The sequence below is a fragment of the Trachypithecus francoisi genome, unplaced genomic scaffold (genome assembly GCF_009764315.1).
Source record: "Trachypithecus francoisi isolate TF-2019V2 unplaced genomic scaffold, Tfra_2.0 Lachesis_group16, whole genome shotgun sequence".
NCBI lineage: Eukaryota > Metazoa > Chordata > Mammalia > Primates > Cercopithecidae > Trachypithecus > Trachypithecus francoisi.
Window position 1 is genome coordinate 30,079,577 of NW_022681461.1, and position 18,320 is coordinate 30,097,896.

The following is an 18,320-nucleotide window of genomic DNA, read 5'->3' on the forward strand; positions in this document are numbered from 1 at the left end:
ATTGTCTTCTAGGTGTCGTGCTAGACTTATGGGCTACTTATGGGTGGACTGCACATGACAATTATAGTATTTGAATATTCTGGGGGTTTCTATACTTGATGTTACCTGTGGGTTTTATACCTTCAAATGTTTTCCTTTTGCACATTAATGTTTTTTCATTTCAGATTGAAGAACCCTCTTTAACATTTCTTGTAAGACAGATCTAGTGATGGGAAATTCTCTTAGCTTTTGTTTGTCAGAAAAAGACTCTGTCTCCTTCATACTTGAAGGCTATTTCTGCTGTTTGCTGGATAAAGTATTTGAGGATAGCAGGGTTTTGGGGGGTTTTTCTTTCAGCATTTTGAAAATACCATTCCACTTCCTCCTGACTTAATATGGTTTCCATTGAGAAGTCTGTTGCCAAATGAAGTGGAGTTTCTTTGTATGTTATTTCCTCCTTTTTTCTTGCTGCTTTTAGTATCCTCTTTTTGTCCTTGACTTTTGAGAGTTTGATTATTATATGCGTTGGGGGTAGTTTTATTTGGGTCATATCTGTTTGGTATTTTCTGATCTTCCTCTACCTGGATATTTTTCTCATATGAGTAAGCTTTTTTCTACCCCTCACTCTTGCTCAACATTCTCTTGAATACCAATAATTCTTAGATTTGGTCTTTTAAGGTAATTTTCTATATCTTGTAGGCAATCTTTCTATAATATCTTTCCATTCATTTTACTTTTTCTCCTCTATGTAATTTCAAAGAGCCTGTCTTTGGGCTCACTAATTCTTTCCTCTGCTTGATGCATTCTGCTGTTGAGAGCCTCCAATGAATTTTTCAGTTAGCAAATATATTTTTCAGTTTCAAGATTCATTTGATTTTTTTTATCACTTCAATCTCTGTTAAATTCCTCTGATAAGTTTCTGAATTGCTTTTCTGTGTTATCTTGGAGATGCCTGAGTTTCCATAAAACTGCTATTTTTGAATTCTTGGTCAGAGAGCTCATGAATCACCATCTCATTAGGGTCAGTCACTGGTTCCTTGCTTTATACATTTGGGGAGGTCATGGTTCCATGTTCTTGTGGATATATGTCTGTGTCTTTGCATTAAAGGATTTATTATTATTCCAGTATTCTTTGTCTAGTCTATTTTGGTTTTTACTGGTTACATTTGCTTAGAGATTATTTGTAATTTATCTGTTGAATTTCTTACACATTTTTTCTGCTAGGTCACTGCCTCTTTTTCCGCACTAAGTGGTACTTAAAACCCAGATTTGCCTCTGTTCTTCTAGCAAAGGATCAGAGGATTGCCTGGCTGAAATGGGGGAGGTTCCAAAGGAGCTATCCCTGTGGTATGGAAAGGCTGGCTAGGAGTTCATGCCCAAGAGACCTCCTACAGCATAGTGCTGCTGAACAGCCACACTGATTTGGCATCTCCTTTGGTTGAGAGCGGAGCTTCCAGGGCTGGAGATGGTAATCCCACCTCCTCCCTTTGTGTGTGGCTGTCCACAGGGTGGTGTCTCCCTTCAGGCACCCCGATGCTTCTCATAGGTTGAGGCATGAATGGGTCTCCTGCCAAAGAAGCCAAGATGGTAGGCAAGTTATGTGTCCACCTTAATCTCACTTTTTCTAGTGTAGAATCTGAGTTGGGGGAAGTATTACATGTGCTTGATACCAAGCAGAAGGGTGTCACAGATATGAAAATCTGATTCTCTTACTGTGTCCTCGAGTTTTTTTTTTTTTTTTTACTTCTCAGTGGCCCCAGGAACTGACCCATTCTCTTTCATGAGTTCTGGGAAATTGCTGGTGATAATCTCGATGATGTATATTTATTTTGGTTATTCTGTGGGGAGAAGTGAAGCCAGCTTTCATCTACATTTTTTAAGTATAATCCTTATTTTGAGTGGCAAGATTCTGATTCCAATATCCTGCCCTAGTTTTTATGCATTTTGGAAACTCCTACCTTTGCATTTAGAACCTTCTGCCTGGTGGATTTTTTGTTTTTCGTTTTTCAGTTTAGAAAGTATTCGATATTTTGAAACAGTTGACATTCATGTGAAGAACAAGGATGATAGTCAAGCCTGCTCTACTAATACTGTGCAGTCTAGAAAAGAGTGTACTGGGGCCGGATGCGGTGGCTCATACCTGTAATCCCAGCACTTTGGGAGGCCAAGGCGTGCGGATCACGAGGCCAGGAGATCAAGACCATCCTGGCTAACACGGTGAAACCTCATCTCTACTAAAAATACAAAAAATTATCTGGACATGGTGGCGTGCGCCTGAAGTCCCAGCTACTGGGGAGGCTGAGGCAGGAGAATGGCGTGAACCCAGGAGGTGGAACTTGCAGTGAGCCGAGATGGTGCCACTTCACTCCAGCCTGGGTGACAGAGCGAGACTCCGTCTCAAAAAAAAAAAAAAGAAAAGAAAAGAGTGTACTGGTTAAGTACTGAGAAACATTTCCTGTGTGCCATATAAGTACTTCAGGCTCTTAAATGTGTTACTCCAAGGAACAAGATTGCAAATACAATTGCTCTAAAAACATATTATACCAGCCTGGCCAACATGGTGAAACCCCATCTCTACTAAAAATGCAAAAATTAGCCGGGCATGGTGGCGCACACCTGTAATCCCAGCTGCTTGGGAGGCTGAGGTAGGAGAATCGCCTGAACCCGGGAGGCGGAGATTGCAGTGAGCTGAGATTGCGCCACTGCACTCCAGCCTGGGCAACAGAGCAAGATTCCGTCTCAAAAAAGAAAAAAAAAACGTGAAATTCCAAGATGCAGCTTTCTTATCTAAAAAGGATTTGCGCAAAGCCTCCTTGCAGTAAGCATATACGTAACTAAGGTGACTACCTTATGTATATGCATCACTCATTTATGCCCTAAGTTCTTATTTGTTAAAACCATAGTGCCCTTAACTCTAAATCACATAATCACAAAACTCTAGGGCTGAATTGCACAGCTTTAAATGTCAGTGCTGTCGTACTAGCTGTGTGATGTGAGCAAGTTCTAAAACTCCCTGTGCTTGTTTCTTATGTATACAATGGAGAGAAGGGGTAGTACTTTGTAGGGTTGTTGTGAAGTTTAAACAAGGTAATAACTGTTAAGTGTGTTTAAAAGTCCCTTCAATGTAACAATTTCATCACTTGTAAGATACACATTTTTCTCATATCGCCTCTGAATTGAGGATGTGTCTTATAATGAATGTAATTTCTTGATTAGCATTTTGTCATTTAAGTGACATCTTTTTTATCAGTAGTACTTAATGATACACTTTAGGTGACATTTTATATTTCAATAGTAGTAAGAGGTCTATTAACATTAGCTGCCATCAACATTACCATCAATATTATCATCAGCATTATCTTGTTTCTAGCTGAGATAGTGGCATTTGATAGTTTAGCAGTGCAGAGTATATATCAAATCTCAATTTTATATAACTACTTGTTTGCATTGGTGTCTTTTTAGCAAAGTTCTAGTGTGCTGTTTTTCATATTTGTATCATTTTAGCTAATGTAAAGTATTTATGGGGTCAGCTCATGCAATGTTTCCGTCATTCATTGTACCTTACTTGGTGATCTACTAAAACATGCATCAGCATCCTTCATTCAGTCTCCCGAAATATAGAGGAAGACAAATTCTTGATTTTCTCTGTTGATGTATTTTCCTAAATCCTTTCGCAGGAGTGCTTTTCTCTTAGCTAGGAGAACTAAGCCACCATTGTACCACTTAAGATTTACTGGTTTGCATTCTCCTCTGCGGGAGAAAAGAAGCAGTTTATCGATCTGTAACACGGGAATGGACTGTGGCCAAACCTTTTCTGGTTTATACGATGTACCAGCTTAAGAATCTGCATAGCATTAAGAAGAATGAGCCCTCACAATTTGAGGCCGCCTGTCAGCATGAACAATAACTGAGAAAAATCAATGCACAATATACAGCCGTTCTCTTTGCACAGACACTGCCAGGATCCACACCCAGTGACAGTGTCTTTTTTTTTTTTGAGACAGGGTCTCACTCTGCTGTGCAGGCTGGAATGCAGTGGCATGATCTTGGCTCACTGCAGTCTCTGCCTCCCTGTTCAGGTGATTCTTGTGCCTCAGCCTCCCAAGTAGCTGGGATCACAGGCGTGCACCACCACACGCAGCTAATTTTTGTAGTTGTAGTAGAGATGGGGTTTTGCCATGTTGGCCAGGCTGGTCTCTCGAACTCCTGGCCTCAGGAGATCCACCCACCTCGGCCTCCCAAAGTGCTGGGATTACAGGCATGAGCCACTGTGCCCAGCCTACGGTGTCTTGTTATTTTACCAGGGATATGCTTATAGTTCCTAATTTTAGGTTTCCTACTTAATTTGGTTTTATTGTTCAGTTTGGGGAAGGGTGGGAGGCACCAATTTGGATCTGAGAAAAAGATCTGCCAGATGAAAGAGTTTCAATAGCGGGAGAGGACCTTGGGCCAAAGTTTATTAAGCTTGACTAGGAAGATTCTGGGCACATCTCCATCCAAATACCTTGACACATACTTCATTCACCCCCAGCACATGCAGCTTGTCCCTTCTTGTCTTCTGTTTGCCTTCAAGGTTTTACATGGTGGTATTTACAAGCCGTTATGGAGCAAGAGTGCAAACACACAAGGCTAGGAGGGGGCCAGTAAACAGGGTTTTGGCTTAGGGTTTTGTGGTTATTAGCTTTTAAAAGCATGCTTAGTTGAATAATTCCAGAAACTGGGCTTCTTTCCTTTGCCCCTTCATTTCCCCACCGCCTCCCTCTCTGGTCTTCCCAGTCTCCACTTTTTTTTTTTTTTTTTTTTAATAAAACTGCATTTGTCAGAAATTTATAGACGTTCACTCCTATTCTTAAAAGACAGTATTTACTCTATCCCTAAAGCCTGCCTTCTGATTCAGCCACCAATGACTGTGCACACAAAGGTTATTGCTCTCCAAGTTCAATGTTGTAGACCTGAACCAGTGCCTCTGTTTCCAAGAGAAAGTCAGGTGATTACCCCTTCATCAGGGAGCCTGGAGCCATCCTGTCCTGGTGTGCCACCAGCCAGAAACTAAGGATCAGCAGGGAGTGGACGGTTTAGAATCTCCTCTCTCCAGGTGAACACAGTGCTAGTCAGTGTAGCTGGAAAAGCCATTCAGGGGGCAGGCTTGTCAGAAGCAATCTGTTTAAAAAAGAAAAAAAAAAGAGAAAAAAGATTCCTTTTCAGTTTACCCTGAGTTGCTTTCACGGTAGTTAGCTTTGAACTGTGGTGCAAACCCATTTAAACAATGAGGAAAATTTCACTAGCTAAGTGGCAAGAAATTCTCACCCTGTGTGATCAAAGCAATCAGCCATTTCCTTTTCCTTCCTTTTTATTTACTTATATTTCTGACCCCTTATAACCTTCATGATTGTAGCCTGATAGTTTCCTTTTTTGCATAGCATTTAAAAAAATACCTTTTCTTTTCCCTGAGGATTTTAAAGCAAATAAAACAACGTTGACAGAAAGGGTCTAAATATTTATATTTTATTTTTATTTTTTGAGACAGTCTCGTTCTGTCACCCAGGCTGGGGTGCAGTGGTGCAGTGTCAGCTCACCACAACCTCTGCCTCCCCCAGGTTCAAGTGGTTCTGGTGCCTCAGCCTCCCAAGTAGATGGGATTACAGGCGTACACCACCAAGCCTGGCTAATTTTTGTATTTTTTAGTAGAGACGAGGTTTTGCTATGTTGGCCAGGGTGGTCTCAAACTCTGACCTCAGGTGATCCGCCCGCGTCGGTTTCCCAAAGTGCTGGGATTACAGGTGTGAGCCACCGCGTCTGGCCTAAATATTTATTTTTAATAATTATTATTACAAAAATAAGAAAAGAGCTAAAATCCATGATTTCATCACCCAGAGGCAACCACAGTGAACATTTTGGTACATTTACTTCTCATCGTTTAAATTAAATTTGTACATATACACATACGTATTTTTAATAAAATTAGGTTTAGGATAGTATACAGTTTTGTTTTTCTTTTAACCAACATGCTTTGAATATTTTACCTTATTAAAAACTTACGATTTCAATGGCTGCGTTAGAATTAGTGTATACGGATATTATTTTAGCATTCTGTTTCTAGGAGGACATGTGGGTTTCTGAATTGACACTTCAATTCTCAACTTAGAATTTATTTCACCCAAGTTCTTCTGATTTCATGGGTCTAGAGTCAGAGTTTGAGCACCATGGAAATGGAATTTATATATACTATTGTTTACTGTTTACTAGTATGTTTCAGATGGTATTTGGAAAAACCAAAGGGGAAACAGTGTTTTTTTCATTTTTTTTTCTTTTTTTGTTTTAAATTTTGTGATTGAAATATAAGTCTTATTATGGTAATCTCAGGTAACTTTTAAATAGAAATATCAATATAAAATGAATATATTGCCCAGTGTGGACCCCAGTGTTTCAAAACTATGTGCCATGCTCTGTCATTTTGTTACTGGAAAGGGGTCCTCATCCAGACTGCAAGATCTTGGATATCTCACAAGAAGGAATAAGAGGCGAATCCATAGAGTAAAGTGAAAGCAAGTTTATTAAGAAAGTAAAGGAATAAAGCATGGCTACTCCATAGGCAGAGCAGAAGCATGTGCTGCTTAACTGATTATACTTACAGTTACTTCTTGATTATATGCTAAACAAGAGGTGGATTATTCGTGAGTTTTGCAGGAAAGGGTGGGCAGTTCCTGGAACTGAGGGGTCCTCCCCTTTTTAGACCATATAGGATAACTTCCTGACATTGCCATGGCATTTGTAAACTGTCCTGGTACTGGTGGGAGTGTTTTTTAGCATGCTAATGCATTCTAATTAGTGTATAATGAGCAGTGAGAATGACCAGAGATCACTTTCATCACCATCTTGGTTTTTGTGGGTTTTGGCCGGCTTCTTTACCACAACCTGTTTATCAGCAAGGTCTTTGTGACCTGTATTTTGTGCTGACCTATCTCATCCTGTGACTAGGAATGCCTAACCTCCTGGGAATGTAGACTTAAAATAAAGGTCTCAGCCTTATTTTATCTAGCCCCTATTCAAGGTGGAGTTACTCTGGTTCGAATGCCTCTAAGAATTTGGAGTTTATCCAACAGCACAGTGGGAGATAATAAATTTTTGTTTGTTTGTTTTAAGAGGGGGAGGACTGACTGGATCAGATTTGTGCGTTAGGACGGTGGTTGCATGTAAGAAAGGAGGCGTTGGTAGAAAGACTTCAGATATCTCAAAAGAATTTCCATAAAGTTAATCTTTTTAAAAATGTAAACATTTGGTGCAATAATTGCTTTGAAATGCAGTTGAATAAATGAACCTTTTGAACCAGAATTTGGAAAGGAAGATATGCTTAAAAAAACAAAAATAGTTTGTAGAGCGCTACACATTAGGAGGTCATTTGTATTTGGTGACCACTTTCCTAAAATAGTCACATTCCTAGAGAACCAATTTTGTTTCCCATAGAGTATTATGTGTACAGACCTCCTTTCAGTATGTAGCCACTGGTACATCCATGGGTGTTATCTCCATACTGCCAGGTCCAGTGCAGTCACCTCCTGGATCTGCAGTCTTTCTTCCCCCATTCTGATTTGCTTTCTCTGTTAGCAGTCATCTTTGTAAACAGAAGTCTAAGATTTAGTGTTGTACATATTTTTAAATGATCCATTTTGATGGGGTTCTCTTTATTGTTTCAGGTTGAATGCCTTTGAGAACTTGATGCATAAAATTTGCATGACTCCTCACTCCTTTCTGGATCTATCATTGGGCTCAAGCCAGCATGGCTCATACCACAAAGGTTAACGGCAGTGCCTCAGGTAACCCTGTGTTCTGGAGTGTGTGTGTTAAATGTATGTCTTTTCTCAGACTAATTTTTTATTCTCTTTAATAATGAATGGATAATAGCAAGTTGCCTAGATAACTAGGATTTCAAAGCAATTTTCTATCCATTGAAGTTTGGTTTTGTTTTGTTTTACTCTCGGAAAATTTGCTTTTATCTTAGAGTCTTGCACTGAAATCAGTTGAGTAAATTATTACCTAAGTCAATTCTGTTGAAGTGTTGAAAGACAAATTTAAATCCTGAATGCTGATGCAAATGTAATGTATACTCCTCTTGCACTTCTTTCTGAGGGATTGATTGAGGAGAGAGGAAATTAGTTTGGATGCTTAAAACCAATTCCTAGTATCCACTCCCAAGCAGCTTTTGTTTGATGTTGCTAAACAAAGAGAAAGGAGGGAAGAGAAGTATATATTCTGTAAAGTGATTCTATTAGGAATGTGCAACAAGCCATATTATGTATCATAAAGACCTGTATTTGAATTCTTATTTTGGTTATATTAGAGATTTATGTAGTTTCATTTTCTGTTCCAATATTGCTCCTGTGAGATTTGGGAGAAATGCAGAGAAGATCCTCCTAAGAGATACATCACCATGGGGACAACCTGCCCAAAATGGCATGCCGAGTGTTCGTTTCTTTTTTGAGTTATCTACCAGATAGCTGAATGAGTGAGAACAGTAATTGTCTATGCAGAATTTTTTTCTGAGCGTCTGAGTTCAGAGTCCTACCTCTGCTGGCTCTGAACACCTTCAAATAACAACATTATATACTGGAGCAAGTGTAGAATTGGAGCTAGGAAACCTGAATTTGAGTCCTAGTTCCAGCACTAACCATGAAATATTGCAGGGCTATTTCTCCACATGTAAACCATCGGTAAGCATATCCACCTGCTGGTTTAGGACCAGTGAGCGCACCAGAAACATACTTACAGGAGCTATGTAAGCCGTAAAGCACTTTTGAAGACAACAGCAGGAAATGACTTCTAAAGTGGGCATTCCCAGCCCGTGAATGTGACTTTTTATTCTAGCAGTCTCAGCTGCAAGTATCTCCTCTGGGTAGAACACTGTAACCCAAACCCAGATAAACTCAGTTGTTTGTTCTGGGATGACTGATCTTTCCCTGTCCGTTCCATTTTTGACCTTTTCACTGCCCAGCTTCTTGAGACTTTTATAGATTCTGCTGTGGGACTACTATCAATAATAAAGACATGAATGATAACATCTAACATTCATTGAAGACTTAGTATGCACCATAGTGCCTAAAATGCTTTGCCTGCATTTTCATACTTAATCCTCACAATAATCTAATGAGATTAAGCTATTATTTTACTGTCATCATCATCCCTGTGTAATGTCACAGAGAAGTTCAGGGACTTACCTAAATGAAGTAAGAAAAATCAGAATTATGGGCAGTGGCTCACACCTGTAATCCCAGCACTTGGGGAGGCCGAGGGGGATGGATCACCCAAAGTCAGTAGTTCAAGACCAGCCTGGCCAACATGACGAAACCCCATCTCTACAAAAATACAAAAATTAGCCAGGCATGGTGGCGCATGCCTGTAATCTCAGCTACTTAGGAGGCTAAGACAGGAATGGCTGGAACCTGGTAGGCAGAGGTTGCAGTGGGCCCAGATTGTACCACTGCCCTCCAGCCTAGGTGACAGAGTGAGACTCCATATCAAAAAAATAAATAAATAAATCAGAATTATGATGGCTTTCTCTAGTAAAATATTTGATGAGAGAGGAAATTGAAACATGACATTTCGAGTGTAGCGGGTGGGTTTCAATTCCCTCTGATGATGTGGTTTCCTCCCTTGCCCTCCATTTGCTTCCATTCACACGCTCAGAAGAAGAGGTGTTGACGATTGTTGGTGCCTCAGGACCTCAACCTTCTTCTGGTGCCTTGGGCAAAATTCTTTCTTCATAGGTTTAAATACATACCCCACTAATTCCTTTCCAACCTGGTTTGTTCTGTACTTACCTTTTTTCTTTGTTTCTGAGATCTAATAATCAAGCAAGCTATAACTTTTCCTTCCCACCTGGTATCCTGCCTAACAGGTCTGGGCATTGAGGTGGAAAGCAAAAGAAGGCTCTCTGATTTGTGACTTTCAGGGTGTCAGAGTATGAATTGTTACTGCAGACAGGTATCTGGACTGTGCAGGGGGAGATTTTTTACTTATTCTAGTCACCATGACCCCTGTACGTCTGTAAGCAAATCTAATTAGAGACTCAACCATGAACAGTAATACATACACAAACATACATATATGTGTATGTGTCTGTATATGTATATACGCACACAATAATACACATATCCGTACATATATGTATCTACAAACACAAATGTATGTACACCATATATATGACACTCATAGAAAAAAAAAAATTTTTTTTTTGAGATGGAGTCTCGCTCTGTCACCCAGGCTGGAGTGCAGTGGCGCGATATCGGCTCACTGCAACCTCTGCCTCCTGGGTTCAAGCAATTCTTGTGCCTCAACTTCCCAAGTAGCTGGGATTACAGGCCCATGCCATCACGCCAGACTAATTTTTGTATTTTTAGTAGAGATGAGGTTTCACCATGTTGACCAGGCTGGTGTTGAACTCATGACCTCAGGTGATCTGCCCACCTCGGCCTCCTAAAGTGCTGGGATTACAGGCATGAGCCACCGCACCCAGCTGAAAATTTAAAAGTGTCGTATTGTCTGAAAACAAAACAAAACAAAAGCAAGAATTACTGGTGATAATACCACCTAGAAATAAATGTCTTCTTATTTTTTATATAGTCTTCAAATGTTATATATTTCACATGGTTGAGAATATGTTCATAAAAATCATTCCTTTACCTTTTAGCATTTTGTATTACAAAAGAAACACCTCTCCGATGTTTAAAAAAATACTCAATGTAAGAGATGCAGGTTATAAATACACGTCTATGCATGTAAATAACATTTAGAGAGCCTAGATGAAGGTGAGATAAAAAGGGCTTCATGGCAGCTAGTGAGGGCCAATTACTGGTCTCCTATGAGAAAAGGATAAGCTATTTGGGTTTAGTAGGAGTTTTATATGTGGAGTAAATTATATGTTTTTTCGATTTCCGAAAATTGCTGCTCGGGCTCCATAGAGCATGAGGGGAAATTTCATGTGACGATGGAGTCAGGGCAGTGGCAAAGGAAGCACTTTCCATAGTCTTAATAAAATAAGACTATGGAAATATAATAAAACAACCCAAAGAGGAGCCTCTGGGAAAGGCCAAACCATGCCTTTGGTACAAAATACATCTGACGACTGATCATCTCAAGTTGACATCCCCATGTAACGTTTAAATGGGGTGTAAGGGGTGATTCACAACCTTTTATACTCTGACTTCCCATTGGAGTCCTTCAGTGAGGTTGGGTAAAAGAAACTGCTTTTAAAACGAGCTATTCATTAATGCTGTAATTTGTAAAACGTATTATGCCACACTTCAGACATACATAATGTGTGAAAGTTATATAACAAGCACCTTTGTACACACTACTTAGCTTAAGAAATAAACCTTATTAATATAGGCCAGATATACATGAGCACCTACTATGTGCTGTTTTAGGTACTGGGGATACAGCAGTGAACAAAAGAGGCAAAAATTTCTGCCCTCAAGGATTGTACATTCTAGGGAAAGTTGAAGTCTGTGTACACAGTTGCCAGAAAAAAAAAAATACTAAAAAAGTGTTCATTGTTTATCTAAAATTCAGTTTAATGGTGTTCTACTTTTGTGTGTAGCCCTACCTGTGTACCCCTTCCAGATTGTAGCCCCTGCCCTTCCTTACCACAAGCCCATCAATATCAGTCATTCCTCATAGTGTTATCTCTTTTTCACCAGATCCTCCATCCTACTTCTCTTGATCAGTATGGTATTGTTTTCTTTAATTTAAAACATTTTAGGCCGGATGGCATGGCTCATACCTGTAATCCCAACATTTTGGAAGGCCGATGAGGCAGGATTGCTTGAGGCCAGGAGTTCGAGACCAGTGTGGGCAACATAGCAAGAGTCTGTCTCTACCAAAAAAAAAAAATTTTTTTTTAATTAGCCAGGCATAGTGGCATGCACCTGTAGTCCCCGCTACTCAGGAGGCTGAGGTGGGAGGATTGCTTGAGCCCAGGAGTTTGAGGCTGCAGTAAGTTATGATGGTGCCACTGCACTCCAGCCTGGGTGACAGAGCCAGACCCTACCTCTAAAGCAAAAAACATGTTATTATGGTACTGCTAACAGTACTCTAGTGTCTTTTGTTAAGGAGATAAGAGCATCATAAATTGCTCTTGACTGTTCTCTCATAGCCAGCTAGGAAGTAAGTGGTGATCGTTGGTTAGGAAAATAGCCGTATTTCTTTGGGGTGTAGGGATGAGGCAGTCTGCTTTTTCCCCAAGTTTTTGAATCATGTTGTAAATTGGATGCACTGATTGATAGCTCTCTAAACACTAATTAATGTTGTGAAACTTTAATTAGAGCTTAGATATGCTTTAGAAGCCAAATAACAAGTGACTTATTTGTGAAAGAAAGATAATAATAGCTATCCTACCTTCTTCACAAGGTGGTTATGCAGGGAAAAAATAAAACAATAGCTGTAAAAACACTTTTTAAAACATAAAGTACTGATCAGATATCAGGGGATAGCACCATTCCCCTTGTTCTCTTGTCCGTGTCATGAGCTGCTGATCAGGAAACACCCCAGGTACCCTCCTGTCAGGCCCTGCTGGACGCCATGATATTGGGGCCAGAGTTGTATTAACATCCTCATTAAACCCAGTTAAATGACATAATGGATGAGCACTGGGAGGTGACTTTTTATGCCTGCTCTCATCGTCTTTATTTTTGCTAGTAGTTGCCTTCCCCAATTTATTATAGCTTTTGCTTCATGCTATTTTTTTTTTACAGCCTGGATATATATTTTTTCAGACAGATACATATTTATTTATTAAAGATGCTTATTGAATTGCATTAAAATGTTATTTAGGCCGGGCACAGTGGCTCATGCCTGTAATCCCAGCACTTTGGGAGGCCGAAGCAGGTAGATCACCTGAAGTCAGGAGCTCGAGACCAGCCTGGCCAACATGGTGAAAATCTGTCTCTACTAAAAATATAAAAACCAGCCGGGCGTGGTAGTGGGCGCCTGTAATTCCAGCTACTTGGAAGGCTGAGGCAGGAGAACTGCTTGAACCCAGGAGATGGAGGTTGCAGTTACCTGACATGGTACCACTGCACTCCAGCCTGTGTGACAGAGTGAGAATCCATCTAAAAAAAAAAAAAAAAAAAAAGTTATTTAAATTAATGATAACATAAAATTTTATAGGAAACCAGAGGAGAAGAATTACTCAAAATTCCACACTAGGTCTTATTTTTAGTATTTCTTTTTCGACCTTTTCAGGCTAACAAACTTAAATGCAGTTTCAATAAGCTTTTATAGATTTGGATATCAACTCTTGACTTCAACATTCTTTGCATTTTTCCAAGTCTTCATGGGAAACAATTTTCAAATTATTATTTTCAATGACTGTATAATATTCCTCATGGTGTTTCTAGCAGCTGAATTATTCTTTTTTTGTTTGGATATTTGGACTGCTCCCAGATTTTCCCTGTGGTAACTGATGTTGCAGAGAATATCTTGCCTGGTCTTTTTTCTCCTCCTTTTTTATTATTTCCCAACAATTTCAGAGAAGCAGGATGACTGAGTTAAACGGCACAATGTTTTCATGGCTTTACTAACTGTTGTGGGGCTTGAATCTTGTTATCTTGGTCAGTTATTTGGCTCCAGCTTTTGTCTCTATGCTGATTTCAAATGAGTACAAAGGCCACTGATAAGACCCGGTCAATCAGACAGAGCCAGACTCATGGCAGGGTAGGCAGAATGCTGCAGTGCGGTGCACCCCACTCTCACTTGTGTAAATATTTTTCTGGGCAGGAGCGTTTCTCAAACAGAACTCTGAGCCCACTGCGGTGAACCTGACAGCAGGAATTATGTGCTGTTTGTCAAGTGTAAGACTAGTTTGCACTGACTGGTCTGGCTAGAACCAACCTGGTGTTTTCTGAGACCATCTGTAAGGAAAGACACAGCACAGCAGAGGCGGTGTACCCATAGTGGTGAGTCTTAGACCTGTCATCTGTGTTAGCATTACCCCGAAGGCAGAGGGTTTGCTGATTAGAAACTGTGGCTGCTTTAATTCATGGGTACCCTTCATGACTTTTCAGGGTCTCCTAGTTGAATGAATTTGCAGAAGGATTAAAATGTGTGTTCTTATTTGTGCTTTGTATTCTCCCATAAGTAGTGTGTTGGATACTATTAGAATAGCTGAGAGGGTAAAAGATAAACACATAGGTAGGAGCCTGACATAAACACATAGGTAGGAGCCTACCATAAGCTTGTAGGTAAGAACTAAAAGGGCATCTTTTCATTTCAGTTGTCCAGGCTTCCTTCCATACTCTTGGATGACAAAACACAACTTGCTGAACTCACACAGCTAATGACTAAGCCAGAAATTAGACATGTAGAACGTTTTTCCTTTGTTCAAGGTTCTTTATTATGTTGACATTTAAAATCAGAAGTGTGATATCTATGAAGTTCTGATTAAACAGATGAAGGGAAAAGTATGTATTTCAGAAAACTGCATAAAACCCTAAAGTATAGTGGTTGAAAATAAAATGTCCTCCCTGATAGGGATTACGTTGATAAGTTTTTTTTTTTCTTAGTGTGGATTATTTCAAATTAATAAACATATTCTAATTCCTTTATTTAGTGCATCATACAGCTTCATCCTAATATTAATGTGTTTAATAATTGCATTTAATTAGATTATGCATTTCAACTTTCAGTGAAACTGTAGTTACTAGTCTTTTGAAAGCTAATTTCACACTGAAGTTTATAGATGAAATAATTTTCTTATAGTGGTGGTGTTTGAGAAGATAATGTAACTACTTCTTAGATTTCAATTTCATAACTCTTAAAATGCTGGGAGCACCTACAAATAGAGGACACCCTGGGTTTTGAAGTCTTGCTTGTCTGGTTAATCAGAACCCCAGAATTCACCCACTCCCCGGAGAGGTTTTGAAAAGCCCCTCGCTCATCAGAGCTTGCTTGTTTTATAAACTCTTAAAGCTTTGTTTTAACCTGTAGCCAGCTTCACCTTATAAGCTTTCTTGCTCCAAGCTTTGAGCCAATCATAATGGCTTAAGCATCAGATTTCAGACAGGCGATTAGCTCTCAAGCTAAGCCAAGGAAGGATGATTTATCTTCCAGTGAGTACCAGCCTATTTGAGTGTAGGAAGGAGAAAATCTGTGCTCCTGCTCCTGGGTACTGAGCAAAGAAACCCTTTGGTTGGGGATTTTTGTCCAGTACCAACTTTATAGGTGCCAACAAGGAAAAAAAAAAACGCACACACATACAAAATAAATACCCAACAGGGAGATTCGCTGTGTTAAGGACTCGAGCTGTTGCTATTATTCTAAGAGACTGGGTAGCCAGTCAAAGGATTAAAACAGCCCTTCCTACAAGGATTTGAAAACTCTGTGCTCTGCTCTTCCTCAGCAGACTTCCCATTGTGAGTATTGGCATTTATTTCTGATTATGCACTTCCCTTCTTTCTTGAATGACTTGGGTGGGCTCACTGAATCCATCAAAGGTATAGCTCATTTGCTTCCTTTTCCAGGGTTTGCCTTCTTCCTGTGTCTGGGATAATTTCAGTTCATCTCCTTTGTGCAGTTTCTGAGAAAGGTTTGTATGGGCTTGGAGGAAAACGATCGTGACTAAAACTCACAGCCACTGCTTTGGCTCCTTTTCTATAAAAGGTGGTTTGATTTGATCTGGCATGAAAAATATTATAATTCTCAAAGTCACAGAAACGATAAGTTCTTGCTCTTTCCTGGCAAAAAAATTTTAATTGCATTGGGTAGACTTCTCTAATAAAACCTTTTAGAAGACCCATCGAGGAAATCAGATTTTATAAGATTCATTCAAACAGTTGTAGAAATTCTAAGTTCAAAAAACCAAAAGCAGACTATTTTCTTTTTCCTTCCTTGGCTTCTCTGTTGGATATTTTTGGAGGGAGCCTTAACTGAGTTACTCATTTCCACATGCTTTAGGAAAAGTATGCTCATGTTTTGCAGGCTAAGCCTGGTTCTGCTTTTGGGCTGCTGTTCATTATGAATCCTGAAAACACAAGTTTTTGAAATGCAGCCCATTTGTATGTATAGCATTAGTCATCTCAGCTGGTAGGTCTATATGATGAGTTATCTCACCACTTAAAAATAAGTATGCTGCTATTTTGAGATTTAAAAATATATATAGTGACCAGATTTCTTGTCCTAGTTAAAGCAAGCCATGGCTGAAACTCAGATTAAATAATATTCTATAAAAATGAGAAGGCCATTCTAATCAACAGATAGAAAAACAGAACTACAGACATAAGGGAGAGCTGTGCTAAGGGACAAATTGTTGGATTTGTGGGATTTGTTCTTATCCTGAAAGTTAAATCTTTGTACTCTTACCTTGTTTATGGCCAGATTTGCCTGATCCCTGATTTCCCTCCCAACTGGATCAGAGGTTGTGGAATTGGAATTTCACCATACAAATCTTTACTTAAAGGAGGTAGTACTAGAGTAACCATTTATGGAAACAGTTTGCTACTAATAGTTACTAGTACCGAGTTTATTTTATTTCCTTTTTCATGATTTTATTCCATTGGAAAAGTTTTCTCTTAGGGATCTTTTATACTTTGGACATGATCTCTGTTAGGTAGAATCAAAAGATAGCTGTGTGGCTTTCTGAATTTAGTCTCACAATATTTGGTTTAGTTGATAAATCCCATCCATCCGCTTTGCAAATAATTTTGTGAAAACATTGATGCAGCTTGTTCTGCCCAGTTTTCCCATCCCTGCCCAATTTACTGAGTGCCTTTTCCATTTGCATCAACTGTCCATTAGGCCAAGGCGATTGAAGTATTTCTGTACAGCAGGTACATTTAAGACTCTCCAGGAAGAAAGGGGGAAGAATATTCCCAACTAAAAACATAAAAGAGAGAGATGGGGTATTTCCAGTAACTTATATGCCCGGTGCTTAATATCTTAAAAACCCTACTCGGTGCGTCAGCTCTTACTTTTTCCTAACTAAAACCAGAAAAAAGTTCTCTCTTCCTCTGTTCTCAGTATCCCCCTCATGTAAGTTCGTATACCCAACATGGTGCAGCTGATTTATTTATTTTTCCCTCAGCATTTTTAGGTGGATTGAGTGGGATGCTTTATTCAACTCAGAGACGCACTGTGAATATGTTTTTTGGGGCAGCCCGTTTGGCATGTTCCCCCTCAGCTATGTGACAAAGACTGGTTTGTCTTCTTGTGACCTGGCAGAGGAGGCAGAAGTACCTGCTGAGCTTATGCAGCATGTAACCCAACCGGTGTCCCGCCTGTTCAAGTGGTGAATCAGCCTGATGATACACTGATTTTTAGAACACACTAGGGAGACCTGGAAGTCTGTACACTGGTCGGGAGGGAGGGATGATTTGCATGTCAAACCATTTCAACAGTGCAGCTTACAGGAAAAAAAAAATTAATTGCAAAACACTGATGCCCTTTGCCACCGGATTTTTCCATTAACACCACACTTTACACGCTTCCAAATCTGCCCCAGGGACAGCCATTTGGCAGTGTGAGGGGAAATAGCGGCATCACATCATAAGAGCAATGATTCTTACCTATGAGCCTATCCGGTAAGGGATCCCAGTGGGCCCGAGCATCACACACGTGCTGGAGCTGCGTGTTCTCTGAGGAACATGCTAGATGTTACTTGGGTGCTAGAAAACAGCAGCTGGAATTCACAACACCTCAGGACACTGATTGTAAATGAAGAAACCTGAGACAGAACATCTTCCAGAAAGGTAAAGGGAGCTTAGGGCTGGGGGCTTTTCCTCTGGGGTATTATCCTTTGGCATATTGTCCCTGGACGCTTTGATGATGAGACTTTGCACATACTGCTGAATTTAAATTGGGGTGGTGTTTGGGGACTACTGGAAGGAATGATATGTAACTCCATAGAAATACGTCAATTCAGTGAGTTCATTCATTCAGTCACTCAGTTTTAAATGACCATACAGGTTTATTTGGCAGAAGGGTGGCCATTTTCCTTCTTTGTGTAATGGACCAGCCCCGAGGCTGTGAGCATTGGTCCTTCTTTGCCTTTTTCTCCCCGCTTTGTGGTTTTGTATACATAAGGATGGCTGGCAAGATTAAGGATCATTGAGCTTTGTATTCTTCTGTTACTTTTCTGTCTCCCCAAACATTCTCACTTTCACAAACTTTATTCTCTAACTATTATTTCCTTCTCTTAACTCTGAACTTTTGTTTTGGGCCTTATTTTGGCTGAAATCATGGTCTGTTTCTGTTTCTTCCGTTCTTGTGTGTGTAAAAATCACAATAGGCCTTTCCAGAGGTCCATGACAACAGGTACTCAGAGACCAGCTGTATCCAAAGAGTTGTGTAAGAAA

The 18,320-nt window shown here is 39.8% G+C and overlaps 1 protein-coding gene across 5 annotated transcripts in view; it reads left to right on the plus strand.

The window, feature by feature from the left end:
• KANK1 (KN motif and ankyrin repeat domains 1) overlaps window positions 1–18,320 on the plus strand; it is a 240,804-nt gene that overhangs the window by 164,149 nt on the left and 58,335 nt on the right. For 3 of the 5 annotated variants that reach the window (XM_033237175.1, XM_033237177.1, XM_033237176.1), the window contains one exon: window positions 7,674–7,793. In XM_033237175.1, the coding sequence (XP_033093066.1) occupies window positions 7,757–7,793 (37 nt within the window). In that variant the 5' untranslated portion in view covers window positions 7,674–7,756. Of the gene's footprint in view, window positions 1–7,673; window positions 7,794–14,731; window positions 15,384–16,970; window positions 17,715–18,320 lie in introns of those variants that run through there. The other 2 variants (XM_033237183.1, XM_033237182.1) reach the window with 2 other exon arrangements.